We start from the raw sequence: 14,746 nt of genomic DNA, 5'->3' as shown, positions 1-14,746 counted from the left end.
CAAAATGAGCACTCGTTTGTCATGGAGCACCACCCCCCCCCCAAGCTGACAGGAGGGCAGCACTGCAGTGTGACATTGACATTTACCAAAAGCCCCTCCAAAACACCCCCTCCTGGCAGGGAGGAATCCACACCCCAAAAATTGCGCACTACCCAGGAGGATCCCTACCAACCCACTACAGTACAATCTAGTACTAGGTGCTCCCTCCACCCACCTCGCAGCTGGAGGTTCCCCAGCACCCCACTGTCCAGGTGGTCGTCCCACCCCTCCGGTGCAGCGCCTCTCGGTGCCCAAGAGATCCCCCCACTCACTATCACTGGACTCGACCTACCGGCAGCGACGCCCAATGCCCCCCACTACCCAGAATGACAACCCCGCCCCAGCCCTTCTGAAGCATCACCCAGTGCCCAGGAGGTTTTCCCACTTTCCACCACAGTACCACCCAGTGCTCGACCTACTGGCAGCGACACCCAACGATTAGGGCATTCGCCCACCCACCACTACGATGTCTTGCACTACCCAGCGTGACAACCCCGTCACACCCCTACTGCAGCATCACTCAGTGCTGAGATTTTCCCCCATCCATGGACCCTGAGGTTCCACCACCCACCAAGCGGCCGGAAGAGCACTCACCGTGCAGCCGGAGCTGCGCGGCTTGACGCAGCGCCTCGGGCAGGCGGAGGGTGCCGAGGGCACTGATACCTGGATGGCGGCGGTGCGGTGTCGCCGAGGCGGAGGAGCTGGGCCGGTGTTGGTGGCCCAAGGCGATCAGCACCTCTCCGGGACACAGCCTCCGGCTCAGGACGGCGAGGCTCCGCAGCCCGACTGCAGGTCTGACACCAGCCGCCATGGCAACGAGGTTTCCCACCAAGAACCTTCCCCCTTCCCTCAGACCCACGCTGAAGGGTTCCGAGGCAAGTGTGTGTGTGTGTGTTTTATGTTTCAAATTTAGGATCCTTTTTCTCTCATAATTCTTACCAGTATCATAACTTTTACTTCACTGACGTTAATTATTTAATAAATTTGGGGAAAAAAATAAAAACCGCTTCCCAGGCCTGCTGTCGAAATAGACCAATCGGAATACCAGGTGGGCAAGATTGTCACGGGTCTGGCCAATGGGAGTGTGGATGTGGGCGGATCTATCTCTTACGCCGTTCAAGTTGAAAGGTTGGAGATAATCGTGGAGTTCCACCGGTCACAAGCGACGGAGGCTGAAAGATCTCCCGCCAAAGACTGCTGGGAACATAATAAGTCAAGTTATAATAGCTGTGGAGGGATCGGGGATGCAGCAGCACAAAAATATGATCTACACGAAATGAAATATCGCCCTACAGTTCCAATATCTGATGTTCCTCCATGGCTCTTTACAATGCATACCACAGATAAAAACCTGCAACAACTTGTTAAAAAGTCTAACTATGGAATCAAACAGATAGTGCAAGAATATATTTTAGAAATGAACTTGCAATATTTACGGATGGATCAAAAGACCCTAGATCTGGCCACGCAGGTACCGTATTGCAGTCTACATTCCTCAGTGCAAAACTAGTCTCAGGAAAAGAACATTAAACATTTATCAGTGTATACAACAGAATTAATGGTAATATTGAGTGCATTATCTTGGATAGAAGAAAATAATATCAAAAACGCTGTAACCTGTTCAGACAGCTTATCTGCATTAACCTCGATCAAATCAAGAAAATCAGGAAGTAGACATGATATTTTATTGGAGATTCTATGCAAGTTATATACACTGACTAAAAATGGGGTAGAAGTAAGCTTTCTTTGGGTTCCTGCTCATTGTGGAGTGGCGGGTAGTAAAAAGGTGGACATAATAGCTAAACAATCGTTCAAATCGTCTATAATGGAGGTCCAGATCCCTCTTAGCAAAGTGGAAGTCAAGAGTGTTATTAAAACACGTATTGAGGAGACATGGCAGAAGCATTGGGATGAGAGTGAAACAGGGAGACAACTACAAAATACAGAGGCAAGTCAGATAGAAAAGATTGTCAAGTGGATGCAGAAAGACAGAAGTGATCATCAGTCATTTGAGAATTGGACACACTAGTCTTAGTTACACATTACACAAAATAAGGAAACATTCAACTGAGCTGTGTGAATACTGTAATCAATCTGAAACAGTTGAACATGTAAGAAGTATCAAAAAGAGTGAAGGTGATAGGAGCGCTCAAGATAAACAAAAAAAACTGATGTGGGTATAGAAGACATTTTAAGTGGGAATTCAAAAGAAATACAGATCTGTATCGTGAAGTATCTGAAAGACTCAAGTTTATTATATAGAATACAGGGGATGCAATTCTTTTCCCTTCTCCTGTTTATCCTACGATCCACACTCCAGTCTAGCAGGTGGCGGTAATGCACCTTAAAGCTGGTTTGTCAACCGCCGTAAAACAACACAAGAAGAAGAAGAAATCTCCCGCCAGCTGGCAACCAATCACACACAGCGCTACGCGGCCGGAGGCGGGACATTGGCTGTGAGATGGACAGGGAACGTTAGCCGATGCGTATCAAGCATTGGCGCAACCTGGGCACAGTGGACCAATAAACGTGGTAACCATGCACTGGGAGGTGGGATCTCACATAGATACGAACTACTATGTCAAAATGCCGTCGGTCTGGAAAGGGCCCCGACTACCACCGAGAAGAATAGATTAGATCGCTTTTGGTTAATGATGGATTAGACCGGGAATAATCGGGGGCTGATGGGGTTTCTGCGATTGACAGTCTCTGCAGCCTATCACCGCAAGGAGGGCGGTGGCAAAGCGGGAGAACGCGCCCTCTCTGCTGATTGCTCCAATAGTCTGATTGACATGCGTTCCACCAATCAGCCCGCAAGTGCGGACGATTGCTGTGGTAACAGCAAATAGCGAGTGAGGGGTGAGGCGGACCAAGCCTGGCCGTCGGAGTGGCGCAGCGGGTTTGAAAGCTTGTCGTTTCTTCTATGGCGTCCGGTGAGGGTCACCCGGCACTTTACTCTGCGGTGCTCGGTTGGGACACGGGTCGCGGCTCAATTTATCGTTTCCTTTAACCTTTCACCATCTGGTGATCGGACTGTGTCACCTTTGCCGCGGAAGTGGAACTCGTTTTGTTCACGTGGAGCGGGCGGTGGGGAGGGTCGGACCCTATCATGGAGTGAGGGCGCGTATTTTGAGTGGAGTGGTCCTCACAGACTGTGGTCGGTGGAGTGGGCTGGGGAGGGTGGTTGACGTTCCCCGTGCCTGGCCAGGAGCCACTGGGTCAATGGGCGTGACCCTTCAGGGTGGAGAGATGCCACCTTCGTGTGATATTCTATGACCAGGATCGGGACTGCTTCAGCTGGGTCCTGTCACGGTGATGCCCCTCAGCTGGTCAGTGTGCTGACACTGCGACTCCTCCCCCCACCTGGCCGTGTGAGCCTCACCAGGGCAGACTTGACCCGGGGCTTATCCATGAAGTCCAGGGGGAGCCACCTCTGCTGGATACGTGTGGGGTCAGGGTGCAAATCGAGGTTTAAAAATCTGGTGGGTTGCAAGCGAAGATTTTCATCATGGAGAGTGGCAACAATCTGTGGGATGGAGACCTATCGATCTGAACTGTAGAGGGAATAATTCACGGAAGGTGCCAGTACAGAGTAGGAGGATGAGACAGGACGGGTGTATCCTCCCTAAGCAGGATACACCCAAAGTATGGGATGTCCTCCTCAACAGAGTGATGGAGAGCGGGTGGGTGGTTATGTAGTTGGAAGAGTCAGTGAGTGGAAGAAGAATTAAATATGGGTGTGGAGGGATAGGAGGTTCTGCAGATGCTGGAAATCTTGAGCAGCAAACAGAATGCTGGGGGAACTCATCGGTCCGGCAGCCTCCTTGGAGGGAAATAAGCAGTCGATGTTTCCGACAAGAAGGACAGGAAGCTGACAGGTTTTGGAAAATTAAGGTTAATGGAGAGGTTATTGTGAGAAGGTGATGCTGCAGGAATAACCAAGTTATTGAACAGGAGAGAGGCAGTGATCGGGAACCAGGGAAGGCCAGGAGCTGCTCTCCCCAGCGTCTAGGTCTTCACTTTGGTTCTAAAATCAATCAAACCACACCCCATCTCCAAAATTTCCAGATCGTACAAAGACTAAATGAGACTGCAGACGCCGGAATACAGAGCCAAACAAAATCAAACTGAACACGAGAAGAATTAATTGGAATTGGTTTATTAGTGTCACAAGTACCAAGACACAGTGAAAAGATTATCTCATATATGGTTCATTCACACCTACACAGCACATTGAGGAAAAACAAGGCAGAATAAGGTGTTAACAGCTACAGAGAACGTGCAGTGCAAGTAAACAATAAGGTCATTATTGTTGGGTCAAGCGACAGGAAGCATCAGTGGGGTTAAGCTAATGACCTGGGTCGAGTCACTTCATTGTCCAGACTCATGTTTTGCTTCCACAAGTGCAGCCTGACCCCTAAATTTTTACAGCATGCTCTGCTTTTTATCGATTTGTTTCAGTACATGCAAATCCATTTTGTGAGTCCACTGTGGTTGAGTAGAAACCCTGCAATATCGTGTTGTCATGGGAACAACCTTTCCCTCATTGTGAACAAAACAAACCGATTTTTACTTTGGGAAGGAGGGTGGTGCCCGCGCTCTTGCCTACATCAGCCATGCTGAGATTGAGAGCTGCAAGTTCCTTAGACAAAATATCGCCAATAACCTGCCCTGGTCCAACCATTTTAATGTCACAACCAACACCTCTACTTCGTGAAGAGGCTAAGGAAGTTCAGCATGTCTCCGACTGCCCTTACCAGTTTGTGCCAGTGCACCCTAGAAAGGCTGTCCGGGTGCATCGAAGCATGGTATGACAACTGGTCTGCAAGCTCTCACGTGAAACTGTCAGTGCAGCTCAGTACATCACAGAAACCAGCCTCACCTCTGTGGACTCTGTCTACACTTATCTTTGCCCCTGTAAAGCAGCCAGCACAATCAAAGACATTACTCATTGGGTTAGAAGATGCAAAAGTTTGAAAGCATGTACCACCAGGATCAAGGACAGCTTCTACCCTGCTGCTACCAGTTTCTTGAACGGGCCTCTTGTGTAATCAGATCGACTCTGGGCCTCACAGTCTACCTTGATATGATCTTACACTTTAATGTTTACCTGTAGTAGCTTTGACATTTTCTTCTGCATTGTTATTGCTTTAACTTATTCCAGCTCTGTGCACTTTGTAATGATTTGATGTGTGTAAACAGTATGCAAGACCATCTTTTCATTCTACCCTGGTACTTGTGGCAACGATTAACCAATAACTATTGACCACTAAGGAAACGAGATGAATCCAGAACAACGACCCCACCCCACCCGGAGGCAGCTGAGATGAGGTGGTGTAAAGCCACAGGGACTGGCGCCTTCCCTGGGCCACTGCTGTTAACCGCGCTGTTTCTTCTCCCCTGCAGCTCGAAAACGGAAGGTCCTGGGAGTGGAGGAGGACCTGGAGTTCCGCTGGGAATGGGAAGCAGATGGCGGAAAGTGGAGTGTTTACTTGGACGAGCACGGCCAGGAGATCTCGAAGGCTTTATGGTGAGCGGGAACAGGTGCTGGGGTGGGTCATTCAGCTCCGAGTTCATTGAGCCACACACATCCGTGCTGGCCCCTGCACTCGTCCTGCTAGTCCTGATTTCAGCCCTTATTCCTCTGATCCCGACTCTTATCTATCTGTGCTGTGTTATTGTGGACACCCTGGCCTTCCAAAACACCCCATTGACCTGAGATGAGTGAACATGCATGAATGCAGTAAACAGCCTATTGACCTGATATGCCTGCATGTACATGAATGCAGCTTGGAGAGAGCAGTGATTAACACAAATTTTGGGTGTATTGGTGTGAAGATTTAGGTATCTGAAAATTATATGTAACTCAACAGGAGTATTATGAATCCATTGCTACTATAGTAGTCCTATAGTTACCTTTGTTTGTTAGCATACAGAAATGTGATGAAATGTTGGATCAGGGAGCATTGACCAAAGTATCTCCATGAGAATAGAAACATAGAAACCCCACAACACAGTACAGGCCCTTCGGCCCACAAAGCTGTGCGGAACATGTCCTTACCTTAGAACTGTCTAGACTTACCCATAGCCCTCTATTTTTCTAAGCTCCATGTACCTATCCAGGAGTCTCTTAAAAGACCCTGTCGTATCTGCCTCCACCACCATCACTGGCAGCTCATTCCACGCACTTACCGCTCTCTGCGTGAAAAACCTACCACTGACCTCTCCTCTGCACCTACTTCCAAGCACCTTAAAACTGTGCCGTCTCGTGCTAGCCATCTCAGCCCTGGGGAAAAGCCTCTGACTACACCACACGATCAATGCCTCTCACCATCTTGTATACCTCTCTCAGGTCACCTCTCATCCTCTGTCGCACCGCACCAAGGAGAAAAGGCCGAGTTCACTCAACCTATTCTCATAAGGCGTGCTCCCCAATCCAGGCAACCTCCCTGCAAAACTCCCCAGCACCCCTTCTGTGGTTTCCATATCCTTCCTGTAGTGAAGTGACCAGAACTGAGCACAGTACTCCGAGTGGGGTCTGACCAGGGTCCTATATAGCTGCAACGTTACCTCCTGGCTCCTAAACTCAATCCCACGACTGATGAAGGCCAGTGCACCGTATGCCTTCTTAACCACAGAGTCAACCTGCGCAGCAGCTTTGAGTGTCCTATGAACTCAGACCCATGAATGTCTCCTTGTTCCATACGATCAGTTTCAGTGTTTCTCTGGTCACTTCGATCACAGTCACAACACTCACCGCTGACAAAAGACTCAGAAAGGTGGTGGGTTCGGATACAATTTCCACGTTTAAGACAATTTAGACAGGGCGTGGTCCCAATGTGGGCAAGTAGGATCGGTGTAGCTGAGCGAAGTGGGGTCAGCATTGAAGTGGTGGGCCAAAGGACCGGTTTCTGTGCAGGTTCTGTAACCTAGAGCTTCATTCTTCATGTTAAGAGGCTGTTTAGCCCACAATGTCAATGCTGGCCGTGCAGTCCCAATCCACGTTTCTCCCATTTATCAGTAGTCTCTAACTCTCCACACCACGGTGATTCCGGTGCACCGCCAGAGACTGCTTAAACGTGCCTGCCGTCAACGCTCCCTCAGAGTGAACTGATTCCACCCCGGCCTCCAGCTCCACAACCCCAGAACCAACCCAGGGTTGTACAAACCCCCGAACCCATCCAATGAGCTAGGCCCTAAACTACCTCCTTTTCCCTGGTGGTGGTGGAGGGACTGGGTTGAGGGCCATTAAGGGGTGAACGATAACTGCTGGCAAAGCCAGTGACATCCGTAAGGCAGGAAGAGTGAAGGGCGGGAAGTGAAGACGGCACTGACCCGCTCCCTCCCCACCCCTGTATCAGTCCCGCTGACCCGCTCCCTCCCCACCCCTGTATCGTTCCCGCTGACCCGCTCCCTCCCCACCCCTGTATCGGTCCCGCTGACCCGCTCCCTCCCCACCCCTGTATCGGTCCCACTGACCCGCTCCCTCCCCAACCCTGTATCAGTCCCAATGACCCACACTCTCCACAGTTCTTTATTAGTCTCCATACTAATCCCACTGATCCACTCTCCCCATAGCCCTGTGTCAGAGCTCACAATAACTCTAAAGCCCCACTGTCTCCACACAGTCCTGTACCAATCGCCATTCTAATCCTACTGCCCCACTCTCTCCCCAAAGTCCTGTACCAATCGCCATTCTAATCCCACTGCCTCACTCTCTCCCTGCAGTCCTGTGTCAATCCCACACTGATTTCTCAGTATACCACAATGGCATTCCTATAACTGGAACCTCTTCTCCCTGGAATGGAGAGGTTAGATCGCACTGTTCTCTAACACTGGTGTTTGTATAGGATCCCTGCAGCCGAGGGTTGGGGTGGGGTGTTGAGCATGAGGAAGTGAGGAGCTGCAGATTGAAGATCTCTGATGTTCTCTCCACAGCTCTGGGAGTCCATCAGTTCTCCTGTCTTTGACTCCAGCCACCACCCTCAATGTGGATTTGCAAAAAATGGTCCAGATGAACACACAGACGGGCTTTGAGAGGAGGGTCCGCTGTGCAGTGAAGGACAAGGAGGACTGTAAGTATCTGTCCTGGGAGTGTGTGAGGGAGCCTCACTCTGTGTCTGACCCTGTCCCTGGGAGTGTGTGACGGGACGGTGTGGAGGGAGCCTCACTCTGTGTCTGACCCTGTCCCTGGGAGTGTGTGACGGGACGGTGTGGAGGGAGCCTCACTCTGTGTCTGACCCTGTCCCTGGGAGTGTGTGAGTGGACGGTGTGGAGGGAGCCTCGCCCTGTGTCTGACCCTGTCCCTGGGAGTGTGTGAGGGGACGGTGTGGAGGGAGCCTCACCCTGTGTCTGACCCTGTTCCTGGGAGTGTGTGACGGGACGGTGTGGAGGGAGCCTCGCCCTGTGTCTGACCCTGTCCCTGGGAGTGTGTGACGGGACGGTGTGGAAGGAGCCTCGCCCTGTGTCTGACCCTGTCCCTGGGAGTATGTGACGGGACGGTGTGGAGGGAGCCTCACCCTGTGTCTGACCCTGTTCCTGGGAGTGTGTGATGGGACTGTGTGGAGGGAGCCTCGCCCTGTGTCTGACCCTGTCCCTGGGAGTGTGTGACGGGACGGTGTGGAGGGAGCCTCGCCCTGTGTCTGACCCTGTCCCTGGGAGTGTGTGACGGGACGGTGTGGAGGGAGCCTCGCCCTGTGTCTGACCCTGTCCCTGGGAGTATGTGACGGGACGGTGTGGAGGGAGCCTCGCCCTGTATCTGACCTTGTCCCTGGGAGTATGTGACGGGACAGTGTGGAGGGAGCCTCGCCCTGTGTCTGACCCTGTCCCTGGGAGTGTGTGACGGGATGGTGTGGAGGGAGCCTCGCCCTGTGTCTGACCTCGTCCCTGGGAGTGTGTGACGGGACGGTGTGGAGGGAGCCTCACCCCGTGTCTGACCCTGTCTCTGGCAGTGTGTGATGGGACGGTGTGGAGAGAGCCTCACCCTGTGTCTGACCCTGTCTCTGGCAGTGTGTGATGGGACGGTGTGGAGGGAGCTTCACCCTGTGTCTGACACTGTCCCTGGGAGTGTGTGACGGGACAGTGTGGGGGGAGCCTCACCCTGTGTCTGACCCTGTCCCTGGGCGTCTGTGATGGATGATGCTCTGACCCTGTACCTTGGAGTACGGGACTGGACGGCGCGGAGGGAGCCTCACCCTGTGATTTCCCCTGCAGACTACCTGTGGCAGTGGGAGGACGATGGAGGCAGCTGGCAGGGATACAGTGCCGACTCCTGTCGGGAGCTGGAGAGGGCGAGGAGGCAGCCAAAGCCCCAGCCAGTCAGCCTGACTGTTGGCCGCAACCGCTACTTGCTGGATACGTCCAGTATGAGGCAGGTCAACAGACGTAGCCAGGCTGAACGCAGGATGGGACGGGTTTTGTCTGGTGAGAGGGCGTTGGGGGAGGGGTGGGTATGTAAACAGGCAGGGAGGGAGAGGGTTGACGGAACGCTGATGGAGCTGGCAGTGGCGAAGGAGTGGAGAGGTAGCGGGTGAGTGGGAAGGGGTGAGCTGGGGGAATGGGACGGAGTGGGTGGGAGTGAGTGGGGTCTCCTGGGGGGGGGGGTTTATGGAGGGTGGGGGGATTTTCTCTGTCAGTTTATTCATGTTTCTGGCGGGTTTGTGCAGACAGTTGGGAGGCATTAAGATAATGATTTGATCTGCCTTCCCTTCCCCTGCCTGCATCTCTTCCCTGCTCCCTCCCTCCCTCTCCGTCACACAACACCCCTCCCTCCCTCTCCGTCACACAACACCCCTCCCTCTCCGCAGATGCAGTGCAGTCAACCAGCTCCAACGCTCCTCCAGTCTCTCCCGGAACCTGCCCCAAGACCAGTGCCCCTGCTGCAGCCAAGAGATCTCGGGGGGCCCCATCCAGAGACGTTTCCGCCTCCCCTGGCGGAGAGGGGGGCGATGGTGAGTCCCGCTTTGGGGGAGCGAAGATTGTTCATGATCCACGCAGGACGACTTGGGAGGGGAGTGTGTGCCTCAGGCTGAGATTTTGCCAGGGGTGAGGGAGAAGATGGGTGTGTGGTAGGGGAAAGATGTGGGATGGGTCCCAGTGTTGGAGGTGCATGTCCAGAGGGAGAGGGGAGATGGGGGAGGTTGCTTGGGGTGCTGGGAGGGGAGAAGCGGAGGAATAGGGGGTGCATCCCGGGGTGGGTGTGATCTGTGGGGAGAAAGAGTGGGTTGCACCAAAGGGGTGGGGAAGAGAGTGCTTTATCTCTCATGTTTTCACCTCCCTGCCCTCCTCTCCACATCCCAGGTACCATGCGGACGCTTGTAGTGAAGGGTAAGGCCGCTGTGGACGCTGAATGTCGGGAGAAGCAGGGGAAGGTAAGGCCAGTGGAGGGAAAAGGAGGGGAGTGAGATACAACCCTGCACCTAACCCACAGTCCCATTCTCTCAGAACAGAGTCAAGTTTATCTCAGCTGCAGCGACGCACGCACAGGTGCAGTGTAAAACTCTCCTGCAGTGGCATCACAGGGTCAGAGCATCAAATTCTTATCTGAATCAGGTTTATTCTCACTCTCATACAGTATGTTGTCAAATTCATTGTTTTGTGGCAGCAGGCCAGTGCAAGACTCAAATAAATTACCATAAATTGCGATAGAAATTAAATGAATCATATAAATAAGGAGCAGTGCTCATGGATTCATGGACTATTTAGAAATCTGATGGTGAAGGGAAAGAAGCTGTTCCTAAAATGTTGAGTGTTGTCGCTCCTCCTTGACAGTTGGAAGAGGGCATGTCTCCGTCAACACTCTCGCCGCTTCGGGAAAGCACCAGCATAATGAAAGATCCCACCCACCCTGAACATTCTCTCTTCTCTCCACACCCGTTGATTAGAAGATACAAAGGTCTGGAAGCGCGTACCACCAGGCTGAAGGATTGCTTCTTCCCCACTGATATGCAAAACAAAGTTTTTCACTGTGCCTCGTTACATGTGCCAATAACAAACGAAACTGTTGTTCAAGTGGAGAGCTAAATGTTGGGTCAGACTGAAAAGGTCAGGGGGTTGAGGCCTGAGATACACTTCCTTGTGGGCAGATTCACTGAATCCATAATAGAATCAATGAAAAACGTGCACCAACTTTGGCGGTCAGTCGATGTACAAAAGACAACAAACTGTGCAAATACAAAAATAAATAATTATAAATAAATAAGCAGTAAGTATCCAGAACATGAGATGAGGAGGCCTTGAAAGTGAGTCCAGACGCTGTGGGAGCATTTCTATGATGGGGCAATTGAGGTTGAGTGAATTTATCTCCTTTGGTTGAAAGGTAATAACTCTTCCTGAACTTGCTGGTGTGAGCCCTGAGGCTCTGTACCTTCTCCCTCCTAAATTCTGATTTGTTGGGAGTAGGGGTAGGAGACTGTGAAGTGTGACGGTCATGAAGGATTTGTAGGGTGGACCAGCCTGTTGGGTCATTGAAAAGCCTCATACACTCTTGACCCCCAATCCTGACTGTCTCCCTCTGCCTCTCTTCCAGGCACATGTGTACTGTGAGGCAGATGAAGTTTATGATGCACTCCTAAACCAGGTAGGTCTGACTGCTTCCTGGGACCCCCTGCCGATTTCCCCCCTCTCTAGCCATGTTCCCTCACTGTCTGGCCTCCTTCCTTCGGACGAGTCCGAGGGATGTCCTCCAGTCTGCGTATAAACCCCCCCCTCGACATTCCCTAGAACCAGGCTGCCTCCAAAGTCGCTGTATCCTGGACACGAGATGCTGGAAATCTGGGGCAACTGACACAACATGCTTGAAGAACTCAACAAGTCAAGCAGCATCTCTGGAGGGATATAAACAGTCAATGTTTTGGGCTGAGGCTCATCGTCAGTAAGGATAACCCTCTGATTTCCCACCTCTTTACCTGTCTCCCATGGTCCTTTCCTCTCCTATAGATTCCTTTTTCTTCAGTCCCTTCACCTCTTCCAACTATCTCCTCCCAGCTTCTTGATTCGTCCCACCTACCTTCTCCCTTACCCAGTCTCACCGATCACCTGCCAGTTTGTATTCCTCCTCCCTACCACCTTATACTGGCTTCTGCCCCCTTCCTTCCTGGTCCTGATGTAGGACCTCTCCATAGATGCTGCCTGACCTACTAAGTTTCTCCAGCATTTTATGTGTGTTGGTCAGGCACCAAAGAACATTTTATAAGAAGCTGCTCAGGGACCTGCAGGGAGGAAAGTCAGTGAGTTTAAGAGGGAGACAGGGATGGAAACAGACTGCAAGTGAAATAGTGGCACTCCCTAAAATTTATCACATTCTTGTTTCTTGTGCCAAATTTTCTGTGGAAACAAAAACACACACACACACACACACACACACACACCCTACTTACCTACCTGCAATTGGGGGGGGGGGGGGGGGGCGGGAGTGTGAGGAAAAGGGTGAACATCCAGCATCAAGAAACATGAACCTGACTGTGGAGGTGTGCAAGGGGCAAGTTTGAAGTCTGTGATCGGAGAGAGCTGGAGAAAATGCCTGCATCCATTTATGACACCTCGTCCACCTATCTCTCCCCCATGCAGACAAACCTGCAGTTCAATAACAACAAGTTCTACATCATTCAGCTGCTGCAGGACGACGACAGTAGGCGGTTCAATGTATGGATGCGCTGGGGAAGGGGTAAGTGTCCTGCTTTCAGACCCCAATACCGCTGGCTGGGAGAACCCGAGGAAGCTCTCACCCTGAGCGCAGGCCGTGATCTGCCTGACCACTGGACAACAGTGTTCAGGTCCACATCCAGAGCAGGACAGAGAGGGTTTATAAGGGTCCTGATCTGGAGAGGTGGAATATTAATAAGGAAGAGGGGGTTAACAAGAGTCCTGATTGGGGAGGGGTGGAATACTAGCGGTACAGAGGTGGTTCATGAGGGTCCTCGTAGGGGAGGGGTGGAATATTAATGGATGGGGTTAATGAATGTCCTGATTGGGGAGTGGTGGAATGTCAATGGGACACACAGGGTTAGCTAGTGTCTTGTTTGGGGAGATGTGGAATATTAATGGACAGAGGGGGTTAACAAGGGTTCTGATTGGGGAGGGGTGGCGTATTAACAGGATTAACTAGAGGAGGGCTGGGATGTTAACAGGACAGAGTGGGTTAGGGAGGGTTGTCATAGGAGAGGCATGGAATATTAGCTGGATAAAAGGGGTTAACAAGAGTCCTGTTTGGGGAGGAGTGGAATATTAATTGGTCAGAAGGGGTTAATGAGGGTTCTCATTAGAGAGGGGTGGCATATTAATGGGACAGGGCATCAATGCGGGTCCTCATTGCGGAGGGGTGGAATAATAACGGAAAAGAGGGGTTAACGAGTGTCCTGATTGGGGAAGGGTAGGATATTAATGGGAAAGAGGGGGTTTACGAGGGTCCTGGTTGTGGAGGGGTTGAATATTTTTGGGACAGGGGGATTTAATGAGAGTCCTGATCCAGATGGGGGAATTGCATGGGACCAGAATCATTATTGGGGGGGGGGGGGGGAGAGATAGTAAATGGGACGGAGGAGGTTGGTGAGTGTCCTGATGATGTGGAAGGCATATTATACAGGAGTGGGTGTGGCGATTAATGAGAATCCTAATGGGGGGGAATTTAAATTGGACACAGGTGGGCAATGAGGGTCCTGATTCGGAGGGGGTTGGGGTAGTAATTAATGAGACAGAGGAAGTTGACCATAATTCCAATTGTAGGGAAGGGGTGGGTGGGTGGATGGAGATAATAAACAACATTGAAAGGGTTATGAGGATCCTGATCTGAGGGGGAGGAGGTGCATGGATTGGATATTACTTGGGACAGAGACTGTTTAACCAGTATCCTGATCAGAGGGGTTAGGAATATTAAATGGGACAGAGGGGCTAATGGGAATCCTCATCCAGGAGAAGGTGAGATATTAAAAGGGTCAGAGGTTAACAGGGGTCCCGAATGAGGGAGTGAGATATTAATTTGGACAGAGGGGGTTAACGAGGTTCTGATCAAGAGGGAGAAATATTAACGGGACAGAGGGTGCCTGCGAGGGTCTGGATTGAGGATTGAGATTTTAATAGAACAAAGAGGACTAACAAGGGTGGAGGATGAAGGATGAGATGTTAAAAGGGACAGAATGAGAGTCGTTTCAAGCGGGGTGTGGGGGTGATCTGAACAGGGGTGCGGGTCCATACTAAATGAGACAGAGAGGGAAGATGAATAAAATATTACGAGTCAAAGGGGTCAACAAGGGTCCCGATTGAAGGGGTGAGATTAAACCAGATGCAAGGGGTCAGGGAAGTCTGTGGATTATAGACCCGATGTTGAGTTGGGAAACATTTTCCTTTTCCTTTTCAGTGGGCAAGGTGGGACAGAACAACTTGATCCCATGTGGAACTGATCTACAGAAAGCCAAAGAGATCTTTGAGAAAAGTGAGTAAACAAGGAGTTGCCACGGAATGTTTCTGAAGGCCAGGGGCAGGGGAAAGATCTCTCGATGCCCTGGGCGCGGCTGTTCAGGGTTATGCATTGTACTCCATTTGTTTGGTACCAGTGAACATTTTCCAACAAAATGAGGCTCCCTCTGTCTTGTCACACACTCGGTGGGACAAGCTCAGACACAGTGAGGCTCCCTCCACACCGTCCCGTCACACACTCCCAGGGACAGGGTCAGAAGCAGGATGAGGCTCCCTCCACACCGTCCTGTCACAC

General features: G+C 51.4%; 2 protein-coding genes across 6 annotated transcripts in view; one reads left to right on the top strand and one right to left on the bottom strand.

The window, feature by feature from the left end:
* Positions 1–897, bottom strand: part of mettl17 (methyltransferase like 17) — a 42,757-nt gene extending 41,860 nt beyond the window's left edge. For 3 of the 5 annotated variants that reach the window (XM_072270096.1, XM_072270097.1, XM_072270099.1), the window contains exon 1: positions 634–897. In XM_072270096.1, the coding sequence (XP_072126197.1) occupies positions 634–850 (217 nt within the window). In that variant the 5' untranslated portion in view covers positions 851–897. The remainder of the gene's footprint in view (positions 1–633) is intronic. The other 2 variants (XM_072270098.1, XM_072270095.1) reach the window with 2 other exon arrangements.
* A 1,988-nt stretch (positions 898–2,885) lies between these two features.
* Positions 2,886–14,475, top strand: LOC140203559 (E3 ubiquitin-protein ligase DTX4-like). The gene is made up of 9 exons (XM_072269606.1): positions 2,886–2,972; positions 5,446–5,569; positions 7,978–8,114; positions 9,253–9,462; positions 9,846–9,989; positions 10,339–10,409; positions 11,567–11,617; positions 12,607–12,703; positions 14,393–14,475. The coding sequence occupies exons 1-9, from the start codon at positions 2,963–2,965 to the stop codon at positions 14,473–14,475; spliced, it is 927 nt and encodes a 308-aa protein (XP_072125707.1). The 5' UTR covers positions 2,886–2,962.
* Positions 14,476–14,746: the final 271 nt, after the last annotated feature.

Source organism: Mobula birostris, chromosome 10 (assembly GCF_030028105.1).
Source record: "Mobula birostris isolate sMobBir1 chromosome 10, sMobBir1.hap1, whole genome shotgun sequence".
In the NCBI taxonomy this organism is placed as follows: domain Eukaryota; kingdom Metazoa; phylum Chordata; class Chondrichthyes; order Myliobatiformes; family Myliobatidae; genus Mobula; species Mobula birostris.
This window is presented reverse-complemented; position numbering and strand designations above follow the sequence as displayed.